The 24,580-nt window shown below is 46.4% G+C and overlaps 1 protein-coding gene across 9 annotated transcripts in view; it reads right to left on the bottom strand.

Moving 5' to 3' along the window:
* The window catches only part of RUNX1 (RUNX family transcription factor 1), a 263,629-nt gene that overhangs the window by 73,504 nt on the left and 165,545 nt on the right, over positions 1-24,580 (bottom strand). For 8 of the 9 annotated variants that reach the window (XM_047720321.1, XM_047720355.1, XM_047720334.1 and 5 more), the window contains 3 exons: positions 23,761-23,799; positions 17,507-17,760; positions 11,061-11,217 (listed from right to left, as the gene is read on the bottom strand). In XM_047720321.1, coding sequence (XP_047576277.1) covers positions 11,061-11,217; positions 17,507-17,760; positions 23,761-23,799 — 450 coding nt within the window. The remainder of the gene's footprint in view (positions 1-11,060; positions 11,218-17,506; positions 17,761-23,760; positions 23,800-24,580) is intronic. The other variant, XM_047720364.1, reaches the window with a different exon arrangement.

The following is a 24,580-nucleotide window of genomic DNA, read 5'->3' as shown; positions in this document are numbered from 1 at the left end:
CTTCCTACAATTTGTATCCAGGTACATCCAGTCCCTGCTGCAATACAAGCTGGTGGCTCTCCATTTCCCTGGGTGCAGACCAAAATTCCCCGTGTGGATGGATGTCAAGGTCCTGAGCAGCTCTTTGGGTCTCATCCTGCTCCAAGATCTTCCCCAGAAGGCTACCCAAGCATCTCCTGGCTCCTGGACAGACCAGGCGTTCCTCCCCACCCTATTTTCTCTGCTTGGACACTCTTCTCTATCCTTCACCTGGATACTCTTCCACACCCCGAAATGTCTCAACTGAGATGACAATATGCTTCATGCACATCTGATGAACGACTGAAGAAAGAATGAATAAGGTACCCTCATCCAGTGACCTTTGGGGGTGGGGGTCAGTTCTCAAAAAAAAGTGATGGACATTCTACTTCTCTGATTGGAAGGGTCCAAAGCCTGTGTGAGACTCACCAATTAAAACGGAAAACACAAGGTCCTGCCTGTGTCAAAAGGTCTAGCAAATGTCTGCGGCAATGATCATAATACTATTATTGTATTTATTTATGAATATTTATGAAACTCCTGCTATATCTCCAGCACTCTCATTTTACGAGGTTCTTTGCAGGATAACAGAATTCCTTGTATCCAGGAGTGGACACTGGAAAACAGCCTCCTTCCTCATGTTCTTATTCAGGGACTCATGGGCTGATTCCACTGGCTCTTACCCAGCCTCCCCTCAGCACTTCTCGCTGCAGAGGGAAGGGCCACACTGAGGTGTGGTTCTTCCTGAGTCCTGCTACACTGACATTATTTTGTTTCAGTCATCCTGATAACCTTCCAAGTGTGTATGAAAGGCACCATCACACCTATTGCACAGATGGGGAGACCAAGACTAGCACCTCTTAGCAAGTCCTGCAAGGGCACCCACGTCTCATACATGCCATGCTACCTTCCAAAGACCCGCAGAATCATCACAGCTAGACGTGTATGTTCTATGCTGTCATTATGAATCAGAGGACCCTTGAATAGGAGACAATGGCTTTAGTATCATCTAGAACCCATGGATTTGGATAGAATGCAAGATGCCAACATAGTAAGAGACCTTTCCAAGTCATAGCCAGATTAATGAATTCCCCCATTTATAGATGGCCAAAAGAAAAAGTGCAAGGATGTTCACTTGCAGTTTCTGAAAACGCTGATACAACCTTAAGATGGCTTCCAATGGAACAGCCAGGATGTCCTTAAGCACAGTCCAAGGCAGGCTGCCGTGAGACTACCATAAAACTCCCTAAACTTGGGTGGAGTCAGCAATTACCGTGCAGGAAGAATGTGATGCTGCTGGGTGCCAGCCTGCGGAGCCCAGCGAGAGGACAAAGGGATTATTCTGCTTCATTGTGAAAATGCAGTGTTTATTGTTAAAATACGGTTGGGAATTAAAGGGGCATGTATGAATCATAAATATTTGCATGCCATTAATGTTTGGACAAAAGACTTGGAATGGCTACGTTGGGAGAACTTCTTTTCCCATGAAAAACAGTGCTTCATATTACAGGACATATTTAATTTCATCTCTGCCATCGCTAATCTGAAATCTCAGTGCCCGCTGTGTAGAACTCTTTCGCGACCTAAGAACTCCACGCGGCTGAGGAGCGAGGGCAAGGGTTGATGGTCCCTTCCTGGAAAAAACTCATCTGTTTGGATAAACAAAAGAGCAGGTTCCCATTGTTGTTACCAGCTCACAGAGTTTCCACCTCCTCCTCTACCGCGTTAGTGTCCCTGAAGCGGATGAACCACATAAAGTAATAAGGCTTAGCGTGGGTCTTAGGGCAGGTCGTCCTCCCTGCACACCCCCACCCCACCCCCAAGGACAAAGCCAGAATCGGGCTCAGGTCGAGTCACTTGCCCACGGATGCACAGCTCTGTGCCAGTGTTCTCAACGAGGGTAGGGGGCATCCCTCCATCCCCGCTCCCACCCCCCGAGGATTTTGGCAATGCCTGCAGACATTTGTGGTTGTCGCAACTGGGAGGGGACATGTTATTGGCTCCTGGGCTGAGGCCAGGGATCCTGCCAGCCATCCAACAACATGCCGCACAGCCCCGCGACAAAGAAACACCAGCCCTAAACATTGATAGTGTTGAGGGTGAGACGCTCGCCTCAGTCAGTAGAGAATCCAGTCAAGCCCGTGTATGTAGGAACCATGAGACTACAACGCTTAGGGAGCAAGAGTCCTGGGGTAGTCACTATTTGAAGATATTTCATGAGAAATACCCACTCGGCACCAGGCTCGGGTGATACCACAAGGTGCCTTTCTAGGTTTTGAAAATTCTGGGGATTCCACCTCTTGGGAGTTGTGGGCGTGTCTCTCAGGGTACTTGAGTCTCAGTTACCACCGCCCTGCCCCCACGCATGCCACAGCTGTTCTTGAGCTCTGGCCCTGGCGACCTTTATTCCCAAGCACATGTAGGGACAGCACGTGGGCTCTGTGCAGTCCCCAGCACAGATGAGGCCGCCAAACTCCCATTCCCTTTTTTTTTTTAAGATTTTATTTATTTATTTGAGAAAGAGACAATGAGAGAAAGCATGAGTGAGGAGGTGGTCAGAGGGAGAAGCAGACTCCCCGTGGAGCTGGGAGCCTGATGCGGGACTTGATCCAGGAACTCCAGGATCATGACCTGAGTCGGAGACAGTCGTCCAACCAACTGAGCCACGCAGGTGTCCCTAAACTCCCATTCCAATAGCTAGCTTTCTCACATTATTTGACACACACTGGAGCTCATGCCAAATCGGGGAGACGGCCGCTTCACTGAGGGGAGCGAAAAGAAACAGGTGTATCCTTGGGGCAGGAGAGTTAGGTGTGGGGCTTCCCATGCAGAGTAAAAGCAAGCAACCAAACAAAAACCAGAGAAAGCCCTCATGGCAAAAGGTATTTGAGAAATTCAACCCGCAGCAGATGTTACCTGGATGTGAGAAGAACCCCGAGAGGACTCATTGGATTTTTTTCAAACCACCTTTGCCTGCCTCTTCAGTGTGGGAAACAAGGTGAGAGCAGATGTTGGGGCGGGTGGGAGAAAGCTCTGGAAGAATCCACCTGTCTGTCCGTGGTACCTGCAAACCCAGGGCCATCTCAGAGACGACCAGCAACTTGGGTCCCTTCTCTTGTCCTCCTATATGTCCCACACACACATTTTTTTTTTTTTTCAGGTGTGCGGACCAAGCCCTTTCCAACATCTGCAAGGTATGTATGTCAGGGATGCCTTCCAGGACTTGGCTTTACACACTCTTTAGTTTGAGTGGACATTGGCCATTCATATCCCTCTGTGTTCCTGGACAGGGGATCTGGGGTCCCGGACTGAAGCCCCATGGGGTGTGGTGCTGAGCACTGAGAAGCCAGCAGGATCCTTTCATTATTTCTAACCATCCCTGTGGACCTGTATCTGTGGGACATTCCTGGGGGAGCATCTGTAATGGGGGGAGTCTTCCAGGAAAAGCTTCTCCTGCTATGTGGCCCACCCCACCTTTGGCCTCTTCTGGCCCCCACCACCACATCACCCCGTCCAGGATGTTGGTGTTTGGAGATGGGGGTGATTCTATGTGTATAGAACACTGGTATGTCTTCATCCTTAAATTAAGACTTAAGGGGTGCCTGGGTGGCTCAGAGGGTTAAGCCTCTGCCTTCGGCTCAGGTCATGATCTCAGGGTCCTGGGACCGAGCCCCACATCTGCTCGGCGGGGAGCCTGCTTCCCCCTCTCTCTCTGCCTGCCTCTCTGCCTACTTGTGATCTATCTCTCTGTCAAATAAATAAAATCTTTAAAAAAAGACTTAATACTCAGAGATGGTTTCTAATTTTATTTTTTTATTCTCTGTGTACTTTTTAAATGTACATGTTTCATGCATTTTGTAGAGAGGCAGAAAGTGAAGGTAGAGGGGCAAGGGACAGATTTCACGATTTCTTATGAATGAGTGTGATGTGAGCTGAGGGTTCTCAGTCTCGGCAGGACTGACGTTTCAGACGGGTAACTGTGCTGTCAGGGGGTTTGTTCTAAGTACACAGGGTGTCTAGTAGAGTCCCTGGGCTCCACTCATTAGATGTCCCCAGCAGTCCCCTATCCCAGCTGTGACAGCCAAACATGTCTGTAAGCTATTGACAAGTGTCCCAGGGGAGTCCAAATCACCCTAGCCGGGAACCACTCGGAGAGACCACCATCAAAATCGGCAAGCAGACAGACCGATAAAATACTAACTGTGAACTGCCATGAGGTTTCCAATGGGACAATGAAGGCAGAGCATCTGGAAAGACCCAGCGGAGCAGGTCCTGGAGACACACCATTTAACGGGGCAGACAAAGCCTTATTATGAGATGAGTTTAGGTCAGCTCCTCATTAATTCTAAATACATAAATAGATACCGATTGTACTCCACACAGTGGTTTCATGTAAGAATGAAGGGAAAACATCTGTGAGGACCCAAAACCACGGCCTTGAGCAAACTGGAATGTTTCCACCTCGAAAAGGCCCATCCCTCCTTGCCTCGTTGCCCAGATCTGATAAGTGCACAGATTACCAACGGTGCTCACACCGCCCCTGTTCCGTGCGTTGCCTTTGTTTCAGCCAAGGAGAGTCTCCTTTGTTTGCACACGGTGACTCAGGGAGGGCCACACAGCGCCCGTGAGAATGCCTGCCAGCCCTCCCAGGAACCAGACCCAGGCTTTTCCTTGGGTCCAGAGGCTGGGGGAGTTGGAAGGGATCTGTAATTTGTGTCTCCTGTACATTTGTAAGGACGGTCTTAACTCTCCAGGTAGAAGCCGGGATTAATCTAAGTTGAAAAATAAGTGGGAAATTTGCCTAACATATTCCTGGAGAAAAACACAGGTTACATAGCTTCTAAACGAATGCATCTTCACCCACAAAATCACAAGACACACGTTTTTGAACCTGACAACTGAAAGGCCACGGGCCTTTCTCCAAGAAGCTTGTTGGGATTGCTGCATGGTTTGGGGGTCCTCAACGACCTGAAATGCTCCCTGGAGACAAGTTCAGTGACAACAAACAGACTTCCTACGGATCCACACCCAGTGTAGGCCAACAGGGTCTGGGCCACATGTCTGAGTCCCAAATCCGCGCAAGGCAAAGCGTACACCAAAGAGAGCTCCATTTTGTACAGTTTAGTTGGACTGTGTACACTCTGTCGAGTGCGGGACTCACTGGTGAAGGGGGACAGACATTGCCAGGAATCCACTAAGGTGTGTGTATGAAATACAAATCTCAAGGAACAGCAGTTCATCCCCAACACCCCACAGGTGAACAGATAAAAGCAGCGTATTTGGAAGTGTTCCTATGAACACTCGGTCCACGCTGCTCACTTATTAACTTTTGTCAATTGCATCATTTAGGCTTCAGTGAGATGTGATTAGCATGCATTTAGTCCCAAAGATAATTTGGTCCAAGACAACTTCTCAGTGGGAGGATGGATATGTGTGCCCATGTGTACACACGCACACACCCACCACCGACTGAAAGTCCAACAGATCCTCCAAAGTCACAGAACCTCCACTGACAGGACACGACTCCTTATAAATATCCGTTTACTGATCTGGACTCGTTTCATAACCAACAGAAAGAGAACGGTCACCAGACAGTATACCCTCTCTCGTTTCTGACAAGTAATTTTTCTTTAAAAAAAAAAAAATGACACAGACTCTGCTCCTCCATAACCAATCTTCTCCACCCTCTCTCGCCCCTTGCCAACCAGCACAAAAAAGAAAATACAAAACTGATTTATTAGTACCAGAGCAGCATTGCAGCCGTTGGCTGGATCACTGTTTATGTCTATAATGCTTGCTGCTGAAACAGGAAGCTCTAAAAATCATTCAACCGTTATTTCTCTCAGAGGCTCTTTCTGATTGATAGTCCTCAGTCCCCACAAAAGCGACCGCCCTGACCAAACGCAAGCTGGCCGGCACGGAAGGGGTGGAGGGTGGGTGAAAGTCTAGCATCAGACCACCAACTCTGAAATAGTATTCATATCATTAGTTTCATTTAAAAAATGCTGTCTGACACTATCGGTGATGTCTGGCACTTCATAAAATCAGCAAGAAAACCATGAAGAGATAGATTGTGAAACTCTATGTTCCAGGCATAAGCAGTTTCCAAGAGAGCTTTCCTTCCTGGTCCTTGCCATGGTAAAAGCAGAAACCAGGACTGCCAGGGGTAGTGGCTGGGGGTAGGGAGCAACTTGCTTTGAGAAAGTATTGCTACCCTTTTATTGGCAAAAAGGAAACAGAATGAGAAACCTGATCTCTAAAGATGAATTCTCCATCAGATCAGGGACGTCAGCTTTCGACCTGCCATCCAAAGGAATTACTTGCTGGGGCTGCCTGGGGCTTGGTGTCTCAGAAGCTGGTCTTTTTTCATTGTTGTTGCTTTTAATCATGTCTTTTTCTGGTATTTTCTCCAGGATATCTGATTGCTAGCTTTATTATCTTGAATGTTGCCCATGGAACAGCTCTGGGGTTGTCAGATAAATTTTTCCTGCCCCTCATTATGGGACTCTGGGATGGAAGGGAGAATGACTTGGGTCCTATGATAATATTGTGAGTCATTCCGACCATTTCTTAGTAACAACCATTCCATAAAGACATGTCTCTTTTCGTGCAGAACACCAGGACAGCTCAAATGGACTCTCCCTCCATCCCAGTCATGGCCTTTCACTCATCTGAAAGCAACCTCCCCATACTGTTCCTCAAATACTGCAAAATACTGTAAGAATGAAACTGCCTTAAGTAACAAACATTACACAAATATGCAATAACCCAGATTGTGACAGGGTAAATATTATGTCTGGGAAGACATCCATAGCAAGAACATAATGAAGGAATTTCATTTTTTAAAAGCATTGGGAAGGGGAACTATTTTGAAAGTGGGAGGTCAACATAAACAGAAATTCCTCCAAGGAATTAAACCCCATTCTACCAGATGGGAGAACTTTCAGACCTCCTGGGGCTGAGGGTGGGATTCATGATGCAGTTCTGCAGGGGTGTGTGTGACAGGAGGGACAGGTGAGGGGCAGGGGGAGCTTAGGCATTCAGTAGAGAAGGACTGCATGTGTGCATACCTGATGGCCTTTGGGAGGTTTGGACCAGCAGTTTGAATGGGATCTATTTTCCTAATTATAGAAACCCGGTCCTGGCTATAATAAAAGCAGGTGTTACCAAAACACACAGGGTGCAAGAAGGATGTCCACCATGTCTGCTCATTTATTCACATTCCACTTAACTACTCGGTGCAGCCCAGTGTGAGACCAGCCCTCCATGGTCAAGGCAAAGTTCCAAATTCTCAGACGCTCAGCTTTGGGGGGGGGGGGGGTGGCCCGTGGATCCCAGAAGGTCCACAAACGAGCCTCAACAGTCCTGGAAACTGAAACGTGCATGAAACTCTGGGCAGAAGGGCACATGCATATTTTCCCCCCCTTGGGAGAAAAGGATTTTCACAATTATCTATGATGTTCCCCAAAGATTAAAAAATCATATTCTTAGGAATTAGGAGGAAATTTGCACTGGATTCTCTCCCCCCTTCATGATGTGGTTGATGATACGGTCTGGTAGATTTCCTCTTTGGTTCTAAAATGAATTAACTAGAGCCGTTTTCCCTGATTAATGAATTCCTTCCCAACTGATTATGTACTACAACAACGACAGAAGCACTCACAGTTCTCCTTGCTAAAATTTCTTCAGTGTCTCTCAGCGGCAGCCATGAGACGCTTTCTTGTAACTGAAAATACCAGTGATAACCTGCCTCAATTGCTGATGTCAACTGACATAAGCTACTGCTAATTAACTTTGCCCAAGAGAACTTCTTTTGATCCTGAACTTCAACTTTCCAGGGGGTGAGGGACGGGCCTTCAGAACGTGTGGTTAAGTGTGAAAGTCCTGAACGACGATCTGTGTGCTCGGCATCACCTCTCATCCCCGGGGGGCTGCCCTCTCCTCTTACCCTGTAAGGACAGAGTCCAGTCCTATGGAGACACTGAATCCAGAGGGAGCAAACCCTAAGGGGAAAGTATCCCCTGCATGAAATTTAAACGGGCCAGGAGAAAAAGGAGGGAGGGGGAAACAGGCAGACAGTTCCGACGTGAAACCTTCACCAATATTTTTCAGGGGCCAATGTTGTCAGCAAGGCCCTGAAAGCCGGATGGGCAGGTTTTCCCGGTTGCAGGCTGAACTTGAGGTTATAAGTTGTGATCCTGGAGAGGAGCCAGGGCCCAGACAAATCAGTTTTGTCGACCAGAGAAAAGCCCTTCCATGTTTTCCAAACTCCACGGACTGGCAGCAGCAAACGAAAAGAGAGTTTCTTTCTCTGCCCTTCATTTAGAACTGAGAACCAAGCCCTTTTGAGAAACCATCGGATCAGTGCTGTTTGACAGAATGCGAACCTGGCATTGAAATGTTTGGATGAGCCAACAGCCAGGACCTTCTCGGCCACGGTGGCGTGTTGATGCCAATGACGTGTTTTCAGGCACATTTTCAGAAACAGAAAATGAAACAGTAAATAGCCTTACGATCGCTTCATAAAACCTGATGAAACTTTTAAAGGACAAGATTCAGGGAGGAAGATTAATTGTCAAAATTAGTGAGAATCCTCTGTTCTCTTCATAATGGGAAGCAAATTGAAAAAAAAAATATCTGGCAGGCTTTGCTGTTGACACTTACACTCAAGAGAGTAAAATCAAGTTGTATTTTATGACTGGAGAGAGATCATGAAACAAAGTCAAACGGGGCCTCCTGACAGCTCATTTTGTTTTGTAGCAGACCAGAAAAACAAAAACAAAAACAAAACAAAAAACCCTACAAACCAACAGAAAAACAACCCACTCAAGACCAACAATACACAGGTAATACACGGGTAACCGGAATCGGGTCAAACATGGAATTAGGGTTCCTGTATTTTGGATTGCTTAGATCACTCTCGGGAAGAGGAACCTATTCAAAACAGATACTGTCCATTTATGGCATTTTCATCAGTTTTCTCGTTCCAGGTTATCTGAAGACAGCCTGGCCTTGGTCGTAGCTATTTTACTCTTTGGGTTTTATGCAAACTCTAGGGCATACTGGCACGAATAAGGCAGCCAACTGCAAACAATCCACACCTTGGGGAAACAGTTCACTGTTACCCAAGTAAACACCAGGCACCTCCATTAGTCACCCACTCAAAACAGAAATGGCCAATGAGGGACCAGAGCCCAGCCCTCCCTGCCAGAAAAGGAAGCATGCTGCTTTCAAAATCCCAGTCTTTATTATCGCCGACTTACTGCACACTGCCCCAAAGCCCTACAGCTCTTCTCATGGGAAAGCTTCGCAGGCACCATCCCTTCATGGTTCCCAAACTTTTCTAACCAAAACCTGACATGGGGTCCTTCATCGATGCACACTACGACGATAGGACTTTCCCTGGAAAGGCAACCCAAGGGGCCTCAGCCATCGACCCTAATGGAATAAATCCACAAGAACTGAAAAGATTGTCAGCTAGGCTGGTAAGCAGAGACCAAGCAATAGGGGCCTTTGTGTTTTATTGGCTTCTCACCTGCTCTGCCAGCTCCTCATCTGAAGCCTTCAAGATGTTTTCCAAACACACATCTCTGAATCATAATGTGAATTCCATTTACGGAAAGGCGGGGACTTTTAATATAACAAATGAACCCATTTAATGACTTTATGCTTTCATATGTTATAGGATCTCTCCTGCTTTCAATAAGTGGATATAATTTTCTTTGTATTACCCTATTATTAACATAGTTAGTATTATGAACATATATTTTCAATCACATTATAAGTTTTTTTTTTTTTTTTTAAATTTCCCCACCTAGGATTCTCTTTTGAAAAGACTGTGGGCAGCTAAGACAGCAAAAAGGAAGGTCCTTTTTGCAATACACATTTACCCCTTCCCCTCTTTGACTAATCAAACACAGATCTTCTTGTACTTTTGAATGTCTTTATAAAGAGTAATGATTAGTCTTAGGTTTCAATGTCCACTGGTTATGCTTTACTTTTTTTTTAATCCAAGAGTCATCTACTGCTATTTATGTATTTATCATGTCTTTTTTTTATTATACTCAAAATACCTTTTATTCATTAGCTTATTCAATATATATTATGAAAATGAGATTTTCAAAATTCTCCTTCCTCCTTCCATTAAACTTCTAGTACTTAATGCTATTTATAAAATATGACTTCAGTTCTTACAATACAGAGAAAACACAATATTTGAAAATAACTGGAAACCAGAGGAGACTATGGGCCAAAATTCCTCTCTCTGCTCTAATACTTTAATAACAGGCACAGAAAAATAAAACCACACATGTGAACTGTCCTGACCCAACAGTTCCTTTGGGTAATCTAGTCTCGAACAGATTGGTACTAAAATGTTAACTGGGTCTGACCACTCTCCCAAATAATAAGAAGGCATCCACATTACATGTGACAGAAAGGTCATAAATGTCATCACATTTGCCAAACCAGAATGGTAATGTGTCTTCATATTTATTGTAAAATGGTAAATTTACTTGAAACCACATTTCAATAACCATCTACTGTACTTCTCTTAAAATGATCACAAGTGATCATTTGAAACTCTGTTCCTTGTCATAGATAGCACATGGATTCTAAGTTAAAGGCTTCCATGATATACATTTTTTATAATTATCAAGTAGAGGTTACTAGTTGTATAACCTTAGTTTCCGTGATGGTGAGTTTTATATTTTTACATTTTTGTAAAGATGGGAGGAATTTCCTTGAAATTCACAATTCATGCTTTGCATGTTCCAAATCACCCTTAAACTAATTCATTAATAGAAAGCATCCATGTAAAGGTAGATTCTTAAAAAGATACCACATTTTAAATCAGTAATTTTTAAAAGCTTGAAGTAGCAATATCAACAAGAAAGACTGTGCTTCCAGGGATCCCATCACAGAAACTTCTAGAACATCACAGGCATTTCTAGAACATCACAGACACTTCTAGAAGTTTTGAAATTTGGATTTGTTGCCATGTAAGACCCTGCACTCCCATTTTAGTTTCGACAGATACATACCTCTTCCACTCCGACCGACAAACCTGAGGTCATTGAATCTTGCAACTTGGTTTTTCATGGCTGCGGTGGCATTTCTCAGTTCAGCTGAGTAGTTTTCGTCATTGCCCGCCATCACAGTGACTAGAGTGCCATCTGGGACATCTCCCAGAGCCACCACCTAAACACCAACCAAGGGACAGATGCAGACATCAGAAATGTTGTACACTTTTATGCCATTGATGTTAATTGTTCTAAAATTAAAATTAAGTGATCCTTTAAAAAAAAGTATTTATTTATTTTAGAGAGAGAGTGACGCACAAGAGAGCAGGGGGGAGGGGAGAGTGGGAGTGATTCTCAAGCAGATTCTGATCTGAGAACCAAGCCCATGATGGGGCTTGATCTTATGACCCTGAGATCATGACGTGAACTGAAATCAAGAGTTGGACGCTCAACTGACTGTGTCACCCAGGTGCCCTAGTGATCCTCTTTAAGTTTGCAAGGGATAAGCAAGACAACAAGAAAGTTATTAATGGGAAGAACTTCTTTGAACACCATTATGCAGAACTAAATATAAATTTTGGAGTCCTAGAACATTCACCTAATAAAGCCACCTAAGGTCACTCGGTGCAGCTGGGACAAGACAGCAAGGACTTTGAAAACTATGCCTTTTCATGAATGCAATCATCTTAATATCTGAGAAATGCAATGTCTTCTGTTTGCAAGTTTATAACCTGACCCATTGCTCCCTTATCCAGATGTCCACTGACAGGCCTCACAGGGCTCACTTTGCTTTTAGGTGTTTAAACTTATTTCTGCTAAAATTAAATTAAATCTTTACAATTGACTTGCTGATGATTCTTGAATGACTCTTCCTTTGTAGTTCCTCTTTGAGACCCCCACCCCCTACTTGCTTCTCTTATTTTGATTATCAGTAGCTGGGAATTCTGGCATGCAAGGCAAAAAATCAGAAATCTACTCTTTGCTCATTACTAATTGCAAAGTCAACAGACCTCAGAGAAGAGGGGTCTCACTTTCGCGTACTGCTCTGAATTCAGGAGTGGAACTACGTGGCATTTTTATATCTGTGGGTCCCCTGGATGTGTCAACTATGTCCTGATAGATGACTGAGGTTTTCCCCAAGCCCAGATGGATCTTCAAGAATTCCTTTAATGTAACTGAATAGGAATGGGTTTCCTAATAGGGTTACTGAAGAAAACTGGTGGATAAATATTTTTGACATTCAGGTCATAAAAAAGCAGTAATTTCAAGGTAAAATGCTCTGAAGAGCATGACAAAGATGGTTTGTGCAGTTGGTTCTAGTTCTTGGCCATCATTTGACTCTTCTGGAAAAGATTTTTTAGGGGCTAGATAATTATTATTAGCTATATTTCCTTTGTTTCTATTTTTTTTTAAGTGGTCATAGGATTTCAAACCAAAATGCCCCAACTTTTTCTATTCCTATCATTTCTGATACTCCTCATGGTAATTTCTCAGTAGTGAATTCTGTGTTAATCATTCAGTTATATAATCACTTTCTTCATTCTGTATCTGAGTTGTAAGAGCAATGAATTCGCCAGGGATTATTATTCCTTTTTACCTAAGCATCATGACATACTTGGGTTAACACCTATATTTTCAATTCCCTTTTTCTGCCTGTAAATAAGGCTGCCATAGGCTCCCTTGTACGATAGCAGAGCCATTGTTTCTCGAAATGCCCATCTTCGTTGCCTGCTTGGCCATTACCCCTTCCCCGTGTCATGCAGGTGACCATCTCTTGCTTTTATTTCTTGTGATGCATCAGCTTTCAGTTTCTGAAGATTATGACAGGGAGGGCAAGGCATCTCATCACAAGGGGCCAGGGGACCAGGAGAATGAGCCCGCCCAGCAATATAGATATGTTCACCTGTCTTATCCCACTTGCTCTGTGGAGCACAGTCTGGGCTTTTATCTTTCTTCCTAATCCTTTCCATCCCAATGCTGGGCATGTTTTCTATGAAGGAGATTTAAAAACACAGCTATTTATTCCCCAAGCACTCTCTAATTAGATATTTAGTTCCCATTATAAGTGTGTTTGTTGCCTTTCAATTAAGAGCAGTAATACGACGATTCCCTTTTGTTTCGAAAACATCATTGAAATATATCTCCTTGATCAGTTATTTACATATTTTACCTTTTTTCTCCTATTCCCACAAAATGTGCTGGCTCTATTCTGCTTTTTTCAGTCTCTGAATATTTTTTCCACTTTTTTTTCCTCTCACTGTTTTCACTTCCTTCTGTAAAATTAGCTCACAGTGTTGAAATGCCCTCCTTGAACACATATTTTTACTTCCTCATCCCCATCTCCCTGTGATGACCTGGCTTCTCTATTTTAATCCGACATTTAGTTATACTTAACAAACGAGGTTTTCAAACTGAATAACTTCTTGTTGGGGAAGAATTTGGGAAGAGGTTAAAATAAGTAAATCTTGTCTATCTTCCAAAATGTATGCTAAATCACCGTCCTCCCACTGGCTCCTCTCACGGTGCTCCAGGCCTGTTCTGCTCCTCTCTCATCTTTCCAAAACTATCCTTGTCAGTTTTTGGCAAACTCAGGAGACCTTCACCAAGTAGAAACAAATATAGAGTAAAATGATCATGGTGGCTAAATATGAAAAGGTTGTTGATGTTGGAATTTAAGACTAACAAAATTAGCAGTTTAACCCTTTCTACCCCTCCCTTTCTAAAAAAAAAAAAATGCAGCAAAGATCAAAGATATGTGGGTGCTTGAAGATAATTTTCTTTTGTTTTGTATTTTATTGATCTGAGAGATCTTCTTTCTCTTTTTTGGCAGGAGGATGGGGAGAATATTAAATTACACTAATAACCTATATCGTCTAATTGTTAACAAGCACACTTAGACTAGATTAAAAAATTAAAACTAACATGTCTGCTAATTTGGTACAGATTGTCCCACTGATAGACAATAAGAAGAGCATAAAAAAAAAAAAAAACCTCACTTCAAACAGAAAAAAAAAGAAGGAACTGGAATGAAAAGCTATAAACAATAGGTAAGGAAACACAAACATTTACATTTTAACACAGACCAAACAGACAAGAAGGGACTTGCTGGCCAAAGGATATCTCATATTTCGTTTTACTTCTCTGTTTTTAAAGTATCAGGAAGTTGGGCAAAACATCAGCCCTCCTATGCACTTCATGAGTCTCCCCACACTGGGGCTGGCTAGGCTGTTCACAGTCCAAACTGGCATTTCGAACAACTCTAATTAGGTTGAAATTACAGTTACAATTCATTTATTTCAGATCCCTTAATTTTCTAGAGTTTCAAAGAACGCTGTGGAATGGAACCCAGAATTCAGCCAAGATGACATTTAATGCATACCTAGGGACTGCAATCTTGCCGACAGAAACACTACTTACTGCTTTCTTACGGAAAGAATATGACTATTAGCATCCAAAACCTCTGAACTTGCTGACGGCATGTTTATGCCTTTGGACCCTGGTGTACCGGGGCCTAAACAAACTGTAAAATTGCAGTATTTAAAAATACATATATATCCTAAGTCATCTACATAGCTCTTTAGGCTGCTTCTGGAAATAGCGGGTAACTCGTAACAAATTGAAGATTTTCCCAGTAGTAAAATAGCTCTCTTTTGTACTAAAAAAAATAAAAAATAAAAAATAAAGGTGTTCCATGGGAAAAATGAGGGTGGGGTATGTTTTGGGGTCCAGGATAAGCAAATAGGAAGATTTTAATCTATTTGAAGGAAAAATTCATAATTCAAAGTCTCCCTTTAGTTTCTAAGATTCAAACAGGGGATTTACACATAGGATTTCAGAGACTGGGAGAGAATCACTTAAATGCTCTGTTCATCAATATCATCAGACTTTATCACTGTTTCACATTATCTCCTCCTTATTACAGGGAATATAGTCATTCTTTACCAATGAATTTCTTAAAAAGATTGTCTGGGGCTTATTTGAAATCCACATTTTGAAGTCGTAATTTGTACAGAAACTGTCCAGGAGGCGGGTAGTTGGCTAAGTGCGGACTGGGGCCAAGGATACGGAAGCAATCAACCTGGACACAGTCACGTTGTGAAGGCTATCTTGCTTTTCTGCCTAACCTTTGGGTTCGTTCCCTCACTGAAAATGCTGTCTGCCCCTTCAGTTGTGCAGGGAGCAGGCTTCCTTCAGGAAGAGGCCTCTCTTGATGGGGACGGAGTGCTGACAGATATTACTCAAGTGACCTCATTTCTCTGCTGTCCTTCCCTTTCCTCCATATATTCTCAAGATCCACTTGAAATTTTTTCAAGAGAGCTATGCCTTGGTCATTTAGGAGATGACAAACTATTACTCAGTAAAACAAATCTGATTTATTTTATTTTAAAGTCAATTGTTATTTTGAAAAAAGAAATCTCTTTGGTTACTAAGATTTCTACGGAAAGAATCCCCTGATGCCTCATAAAAGCAAGTTATATGATTTTTTACAGTGTTTTAGAAAAAATATATAATGCTTGTCTTGGGGCGGCTTGAGAAACTCCATCACTTCACCTCCTGAAGATTATTAATCACTTAGTGTTTTGATATGTTTGGGCGTTGGTTCCTGGCAGAGGAGGGGACATCCAGAAGAGATCCTGATTTACCCCCAAAGGAAGCCACAGATCTTAGAACCCACTCCATTGGTGTGTCAGGGGCCCCCGTTTAAATGACCCTATGGGCGATTATCAGCTTGTCTCCTCCCTCTGCTCTTATCTCAAAGAGGCCCCAGGGCCAAGCCCTGTCTAGTCCCCTATCACTGAGTGGACTCAGTCCTGTCCTCTAGCTAGAGGAGCCTGTTTAGGTAAAGAGATTAGAATTATTTAAAATTGAAATGAGCTCACCACCTAAATCTACAGAGATGAAGGACAACAGGGAAATAGCCCAGTTGGGCTGCTCAACCCACTCCCCATTCCCTTCCCCTCAAAACCTTCTGCTTCCAGAACACTGAGGCACTTCTAGAGACATAGGCAATGACATATTTTCTTTTGTTCTAGGAATCATAATGTAAGTTCGGAAGGTGCATAAAGCTTAAAATTAAAGAACTCCCACAGTACTTTATAAAAAAGCCAACACTGCCCCTTGTAACTAGATCAAGATCCAGTAAAGGCCTGGAACCATTAAAAAAAGAAAGAAAGAAAGAAAGAAAGAAAGAAAGAAAGAAAGAAAGAAAGAAAGAAAGAACGAGCTTATGTTAAATTAATCTCCCCTTAAAGGGCACAATTACCTTCAAACGAAAGAGTAGCTGATCTTTACAGCTCCCCCCACCACCGGCCTTTCTCAGCCCTTTCAAAGAACAGGAAATGACTACAGATTGTACTAACAAGTTGCCCCTTCTGAAACCCCCTCAAGACAGAAGAATAGAATCCCCACCCCCAAAATTAAATTTCTACTGTTTTTGGCGGGGTGTGTGTGTGTAGGATGTGGGGAGGCGGTGGTGGTGGTTGTTTTTAAATTCAATTTTACTTTTTCAGTGTTGGTGGTTTTAAAACGCCCAGTTCGGTTTCTACATCCCCCTTGAAGGCCGAGGGTTTTAAAGGCAGCTTGACGCTAGGGCAAGATTAGGGGCTCAAGTGAACGAAGACCCCTTGAGCGGTTCATCTAAGTGTCGAGATCCCGGCCACCCGCCTCCTCAGACAGAAATGCCCCTGGCGGGTTAGACCCCGACTCACTGAAGACAGCCTTGCCACCTTTCCAGGCCCCAGGCTTAATCTAGGTGAGCCAGAGATAAGGTTCGGGAGGGTTCCAGGAAAAGAAACAGGATTCGCTACTTGCGGCTTCTGGCAGGAGCAGACTAGAAGCTGCAAAAAAAAAACTCTTCAGAAAACTTTTGCAAAGCTAACTACGCCCTCCGTGGACTTTGGAAATGCTAATTTCGATGGGACTGTTAAAGACCAGGTGGGGGTAGGAAGCCTTGACAGTTTTCCTTGTCATTTTATTTTCACTGACCCGAAAGTATAAAAGTAGCTTTATTTCCTGATGCCTCCTCCATCGAGGGAGGCAGAAAGGCTTGGGTGTCAAGCCAAGGGGTCGGGGGAGAAGCAAGGGAGCAGACAGGCTTGCCAGAGCTGGGTTAAAACTTTTTCTACTTTACAGCAAAGCTAAGGACCTCTGTCAGGGAGCTCCCGGGCGGCCCTCAGTGGACCCCTCTGGGGGCATCCAGATTGTTTTCAGTCCTCCCTGGAGGCAGCCCCTGCGGGTCCCACCCCATCCATCCCCGTACGCGCACACACACACCGAGGATCGCCACTGCAACCCAGCATCCCCGGTGTCCCGAGAGCAGGAGGATGCACCAGGGGCCGCGGGGGGCAGCGCCGGCCCCTTTCTAGAACCCGGCCCCGCCCGCCTGGCCGCTGCCCTCCGGGATCGCCCCCGGCCTCCGCCGGCCTTCGCCCGTCCTGTCCTCCCGCCACCCGCTCCGGGCCGAGTACCTTAAAAGCGATGGGCAGGGTCTTGTTGCAGCGCCAGTGCGTGGGCAGCACGGAGCAGAGGAAGTTGGGGCTGTCCGTGCGCACCAGCTCGCCGGGGTGGTCGGCCAGCACCTCCACCATGCTGCGGTCGCCACTCCTCAGCTTGCCGGCCAGGGCGGCGCCGGCGTCCGGGGCGCCCAGCGGCAGCGCCTCGCTCATCTTGCCCGGGCTCAGCGCGGTGGAAGGCGGCGTGAAGCGGCGGCTCGTGCTGGCATCTACGGGGATACGCATCACAACAAGCCGATTGAGTTAGGACCCTGCAAACAGCTCCTACCACGCGGCGACAGGGGCGCGGATCTTCGGCAAGCAGCTCCAGGGAGACCAACATACAAGTTCAGGGGCCTTTATTGCTGCGGGGGGAAGGGGACTGGGGGGAGGCGGGAGACCAAGTTACTAACAGTCCAGGAGCGGGGGGGGGGGGGGTGAGTTCTGTGATGCCGGTCAGCCTTACACCCGGCAGGGCTCCTACAACCGACAGCTTAAAGCTTTCAAAACTGGGCGACTAGAATCCAAAGTCAAATGCCGAGGGAAACTGTCTTCTGAGTCTTGCTTTGAGAGTTTAACTTCAGTCTCTGGCTGTTAAAAAAAAAAATGTTCCCGGAGGCAAAATTCCCATACACTTACTAAAATATTTATACGGAGAGCAAAAGGACCAGCAAATAGATAATTTGGAAGTTCCAGTAGTAAATCGCCTGTCAGTTTTTTTTTTTTCCAGGTGAGTTTTGTCTAAAGTCCCAGTACAACACAAAATATACGAGTGTCGTCCGTACACAGAGCCACTTTCATCATGCAAAACTGGCTTCGGTCCTCAAAAGCAAGAGCTGCTACTTCCAAAGGTCATGCTACTAATGTATGTGCACGTATATATAAATATATACATATGCTCTACTTCATAAAATATTTACAATTCAATCTGTAGAGAATTTAAACACAACAGAAATCCATTAATGTTCGCTGCTGAATCTTTTTTTAAGTAGCCTTGAAAATAATCTTCAGTAGTTGAAGAAGGGCTGGGCTAGAAATACTTGTCATGTTCTCTTAATAAATTCTGGCAAAACGCTCAGTTCAGAAAATTCAGTTTTTCAAAGAAAAGCTAATCTTAAAGAAAAAAAAAAGTCCAAGTCGATGACACTCAGAGTACAGCTCTCCACATCTGAGAACTCGGGTTTGGGGATGTTGGTTAAGTTTGTGGCTGATCCTGTGGTTGGTGGGAGTTGAGCAGCAGCCGAGTCACACGCACGCAGACACGCACTCTTCCGAAGCCAGCCACTGTCTACATCGACTCGGTGAGTCAGCCCGACTTGGGCAGTAGCGAGATGATCTTCCTCCAACGCCGCCCCAGCGCCGGCCGGTTAAATGCCGGGACGCACCTATACCTACGATCACCGCGGAACCGCAGCAGGTGGAGCGGGCCTTGAGAGGCTCCGCAGCGCTGATCGAAACAGACGGGATGGCTCGAATTATACACGCAGTCACACTCCCACGCACACTGCCACGCACACGCAACTTCACGGCTTGCCCCGAAGCACAGCACACTTTCTCCTGCAGTTGTCAAAGGAAACAACCGGGGAAAAGTTCACGGGCAGGAAAGAAGTTGAACAGCCAGCCAAGAAACCAATTCATTCAAGAAAGAGAAAGAAAAAAAAAAATCGTAGCTCCAACGCAGGTCAAGAAGAAGCAGCAAGGGTTGACTGTCTTCTGGCGTCCCCAGGAGCCCCAGGAAGAGGTGCCTGCCGGCGCAAGGCCGGGCAGCGTGGTGCCCTGGCTGGGTCCGGCCGCGGGGCGCCCGTCCCGCCTGCGCCCGCTGGCTCTATGAATGAGAGTGCCTGGAAATGAACGTGCTTTTACTGTAAGCCCGGCCCGAGGAATTCCATTCCCTCAGCTCGTTTGCATAGGGGCGGCCGCCGGCCAATCACAGGCCTTTCCGGTATCAGCCAGGGCGCGGCTCACGGCCGCGGGCTCCTGGAATTGGCCCGCGCGCCCCCGCCGCCGCCGCCGCCGCGCGCTACTGTACGCAGCCCCCGCGGAGAGTCCGAGGCTACCGCGGCCTCCCCGCTCTCCCCGCGCACCCGCATCCACGCACGCACACGCACACGCTCACACATTCGCCCGAGGCCCCGCCCTGGTGCGAACCGCGGCCCTGCGTCTTTGCACACGTGCACAGTCGCGCGGCCGCCCGCCCGGGGCTGCAGTGCGCAGCGGCGCCACAGGCGGCCGCGGTCTGGAGACCGAGGATGTGGAAAGAGAGGAGGCCCGCTGGCCCAGGGAGGGCTTGGGCCGCGCGCCGTGCCCGGAACGGCCCCGGGGCCGGAGACCAGCCGGACGGAGGCGCCCCTTGCTCCCTGGAGATGCAGCGGCCGCCGCGAGGCTCCCGGGACCGGCGCCGGAGCCCCGCGGCGGCCCCAGGCCCTGCGCGGCCACCCACGGCCGAGCCTCTGCTTCCTCTGCGTGGGTGGGATTCGGCCGCGAGGGGGCTGGAGGGCCGAGGGCCGGGCCGCAGAGCGGCTCCGCGCCGCACCAGAGCCGGGTGGGCAGCAGTAGAGAAGTGGCGCTGATTCATTTAGTGAGGCCAGACGGTTCTCGGTCTCCACAACATGGTTTTGTGTTTTTAGTTTTCTCTCTTAGTTTGTTTTCTTTAATTGGTGTTTTTCACCGCGTCTGGGCTGCGGCTTAATTATGCAGCGCTCCCCACTCAGTCTGAGTGTGCTTCGCGGCGAGCAAAGGAGTGTCGGGATCAGAAAAGACCCCAAAGAACAAGCTCCGGGAAAGTTGAAAGCATCCGCTGGGCTGTTTCCCTGTTCTGGGAGCGTCGGCTCCCTCGCAGGCGGCACTGAAAGCCCACCGCTGGCCCCAGGTCGCCGAGCCCTGCACCCACCTCCGGCTCCCCGGAAACGGCTCTGGCTCCTCTCCCCGCCCCCGCGCGCCCGAGCGGCCCGGGGTGCTGAACCCACCCTGGCTTTGCGCGCGGGCGGGAACTTCCCCAGCGTCGGTCCCTGCGGCGCCGGGGGCATTTTCGAGGAGCTTAGAAGGGCCCCACCCCGGCGCGCAAGGCCGGTTCCCCCCTAACCCCCCACCCCCGCCTGCCGAGGGGCTCCCTAGCCCCGGGGACCCACTCCGCCCCCAACCCCCGCCGTGGGGTCTTCATCACCCGGGGGAGGGCTCTCACCCCACCCTCAACACGGAGACATCCTCTTCAACTCCCGAGAGTGTGGGGGATCCCGTCCCGCGCCCCGCCCACGGGGCCCCTCCCGCCCGCCGCCTCCTTCCCCACTGCGAACGCGCGGCTAGGGTGCTGGGGCCGCCGTCGCGCCGAATTCTTGGGCTGGGCGGCTGGGGCCTAACGGATGCGTCCGTCAGGGCGGGCCTGCCGGGGAGGCCCTTCCCGGGCGCCCAGGCTGATTCCCTTGCCCCAGGACTAGAGAGGCCGCAAGGGCTGCGCGGAGCCGCCGGGAGGCTGGCGGCGGTCCCGTAGGAGGCCCTTCGGGCCGCGGGCTTGGGGCGGACGCCAGGGGGCAGCAGCCGTCCTCGCTGCCGCCCCGGGCGCCCGGGAACGCCCCCGATGGCGCGGGACTCTGCCGCCCTCCCCCTGGCCTTCGGGGTCGCTCTCGTAGCAACACCAGTTTGAGGAGAAACGACTGGAATCGGCCGCTTCCCGCCCCTACTATCCCGGGCGGCGGAGCTGGTGGCGCAGGAACCCTTCCGCCGGGGTCTGCGCGGTCCTGACCCGCCCGCATCAGAGTCTTTTTCCGAAACCCCTATGCACGCACTGCGCGGTCGGCCAGCTCGCCACCATGAGTGCTCCTGGCGTCCGCGGCACCGTCCCCCAGCCCGAGGCCTCGGCTCCCTCCTGCCCTTCCGAGCTTCTCCCCAGGTGGGCCGTCCCCTCGCTCCTCTGCCGGACACCCGGGACACTCCCGAGAACAACCAGCAACTTGCTGCATTTTGTTTGTTTTCATGGGTCTGGGGTCTCCGAAAACTGCTTTTTATTTTTTCCTTAAAAATGATTTTGAAGAAGCCGCATTTCAGGAGTAAAGACCCACAAAAGTCCCTTCTCCACCTTGGCGCAGCGATTCCAACTATTGCGCAGTGGCCAAGCCTCCCTGTCTGTCGGCCCCCGGTAGGGCTCGGACGCTGCCGGTCCTAGGGACGAGTTGGGGCGACTTAAACCCCTTTACGGCGGCTCAGATACATCGCTGTAAGAGCGCACCGAGCGCTCCTGGGGACCGCCTCCACAGTACATCCCCAGGGACCTCCGCGGACCTAGAGGGTGCACAAGAATTCGGCAGAGGCGAAAAGGGGCTCTGATTTGGGGGATATAGCGGACTGGGGTAATTCGCCCTGCGGAAAGGTCAGAGAAGAAGGGTCCTGTGGGGCTTGGGCGGTTTGAAACCCTAAACCCTGCGAGGGGCTGCGGGTCGGACTCTCTGCGGCGATCTCCCTGGCGGGGTCAAGTTCCTTCCCCTAAAAGAGGTACAGGGATTGATGAATCAAGTTTAGCCCTTCAAGCGCAGCACCGTGGGCGCTGCTCAGCCGAGTGTCAACCAATAAATGTCGAGTTTGAACATCGACAAGGATGATAAGAGCAGGAAAATCTTTTACTGATTTATTCTAAATCCGGCCGCCGCGCATATAAGGTTCCTGGGACCTGCGCTGGCTCTAAGTGCGCCGTGAGGTGCACACTTAAAAACAAGAAACAAAATGCAGCAATCTTCCTTGTCGAGGAACTAAAATGAATGGAAAGCAGGCAGCGTGAGGCTCAGCTAAGGCATACCTGGAGTCCCTTAGTCTGAAAGACTTTTTACAGACCTTACAAAGTTCATCATCGCATACGAAATGAAAAGTTCCTTCCCATCAGAAGAGTCCATTTTAGCGGCAATATAGAATTTCCCTTCCTCTGCCTCTCCAAGAAAGGAAAGGAAACATTACCACATTCACTCCTGGAATAATAGTAAAATTTACTCTTGTCATAATAGGGAAAAAAAAAAAAGAGCAACAACGAATTGATGTGTTGGGCGGATGCTATAAGATGGATTTTTCCAAATTTGCTGCGTGGGGGAAACTCCAATATTGCTCATAACAGGAATGAAATGTAAGTTTTCACAGGGAAATTTTAAAGTACTATTTGGTTAGTTGGAAGAAAAATATCAATTTCATTGGGAAAAATAACAGCTCCTTGACGTTCTTCTTCAACTTAAGGTAAATATAAAACAAAGTGGTCTCAGAAAATACCTAAATATTTTACACTTTTGCTGTTTTAAAACCCTCTCAAAAATAAAATATGCCTAAAAATAAGATTAGAATCTCAACCATTCTCTTAAATCAAAATTCTCCTCTGTGAGTAACATATTTCTAAGATTACATTTCTAAAAATGCCATATTTCTAGAAGAAAATTTTTTCTATCTCAGTGGACCATTTCAATGAAATAAAAACCAGAGAATGTATTTGGATAGTGTTTCTGGACCAAACTGGTGCGATTGATATAATGCCACAAGGATGGAGAATATTTTTGTGAAGAGAGTAACGTGTTAACGTCTGTGCAAATAACCTGCTATACACAGGATTCCGTTTTCAACATTAGAATTTAAACATCCTTCTCCCCCCCACCCTCTGACATGGCTTTGAGATTATTTTACTTTTGGAATCTAATTACTTTGGGGACAGGATTCTTTCGTTCTGTCACCATATCCTTCCTCCATATGAATGTTTTCATAGGATGTGGTGCTTCATGTGTGAACTGTTCACCATAATCCTGCAGCTCCCAAGTAGCAAACTGAGAAATTTTTAAAATTAATTTTCTTTCAAATTTAGGATGCTTAGTAAACATTTTACCCTCATAAAAGTTTTGCATTGCCACTGCAGTAACAAAAGTAATAAACTAGGTTATAATAGATGGAAGCCAAGCTCTATTTTTTTTTTTTTTTCAGAGAGTCATGTAGAGTCATTTAATAACAGCAGAATACACCTATGGTAAACTACTCTGCGGTACTGAGGGTATCATTTAAAGTTTCATTGGAATGTTTTATATGGTTTGATATTTAAAATACGAAGAACAGCTTTTAAGTATTTTTGAATCAGCAAAAAAAAAAAAAAGAGCCTCAATTATTTGGCTAATTTATGTCATAAGTTACTTATAGATTTACACAGATAAAAATCATCTATATGCACATAAGAATGTGCATATTTTATTTAAAATATAATTTGGAATCCAACATACCGTGAACATCTCTAGATGGATTCATTCCGTGTACACATTCTGAAAGAACAGAAAGTAGGAAGATAAAAATAATTGTATAAATATACTGACGGCAAACACCAAATTTATTGATAGTTGATGAATTTTATTCTAATAGTAATACACGCAAGTATGAAAACTAAATTTCTGCCATTTATTTTTAATTTTTATTTTTATTTTTTGTTGTTGGCCGATTGCCCCTCACACTTTTTAGCACTGGAGATTTTTATAGTATATTGTCAGCTTTGGCACAGGAATAGCTTAAAACAGTAAACCAGCAAATAACAAATGAACTGTTACATTTGCACATGGTTATAGGGGACTTTAACAAATATTTTCCACTGCTAGCTAGGCTGAATCCTTATCTGTCATATAATCACCTTTTTAAAGCCTTGTATTTGATGCTAATGTGATATGAATATCAGAAATACATTTGGAGAATGTAAAAGTGAATCAGAATTCAAGGTGAAATTAAAACCAAACCCTAACTTAATGCCAAAACACTTGAAAATTGGTATTAGAGCAGAACTGAACTGCAAGAAGTAAACACAAGTGTTTTAAAGCCATGAGAATAAATAATTTTGAATACATCTTTTGAAAGAAAAAACCCGATAGGTAAACATTATCATAACTTACTTCCAATAAGACACTTTAGAAATATTTCCTCCTTGTTTGCTTACTCTCCTTCCCTATGCTAAGGAGGCAGATTATTTATACTGAAACCTCTCATCCTTGAAATAACAATAACATTCTTGAACTAATGATGTCAGTTGTTACTGAAAATAACCATCATATGATAATG

This window comes from Lutra lutra, chromosome 1, assembly GCF_902655055.1.
Source record: "Lutra lutra chromosome 1, mLutLut1.2, whole genome shotgun sequence".
In the NCBI taxonomy this organism is placed as follows: domain Eukaryota; kingdom Metazoa; phylum Chordata; class Mammalia; order Carnivora; family Mustelidae; genus Lutra; species Lutra lutra.
Note: the sequence above shows the minus strand (reverse complement) of the source record. Positions and strands in the feature narration are given on the sequence as shown.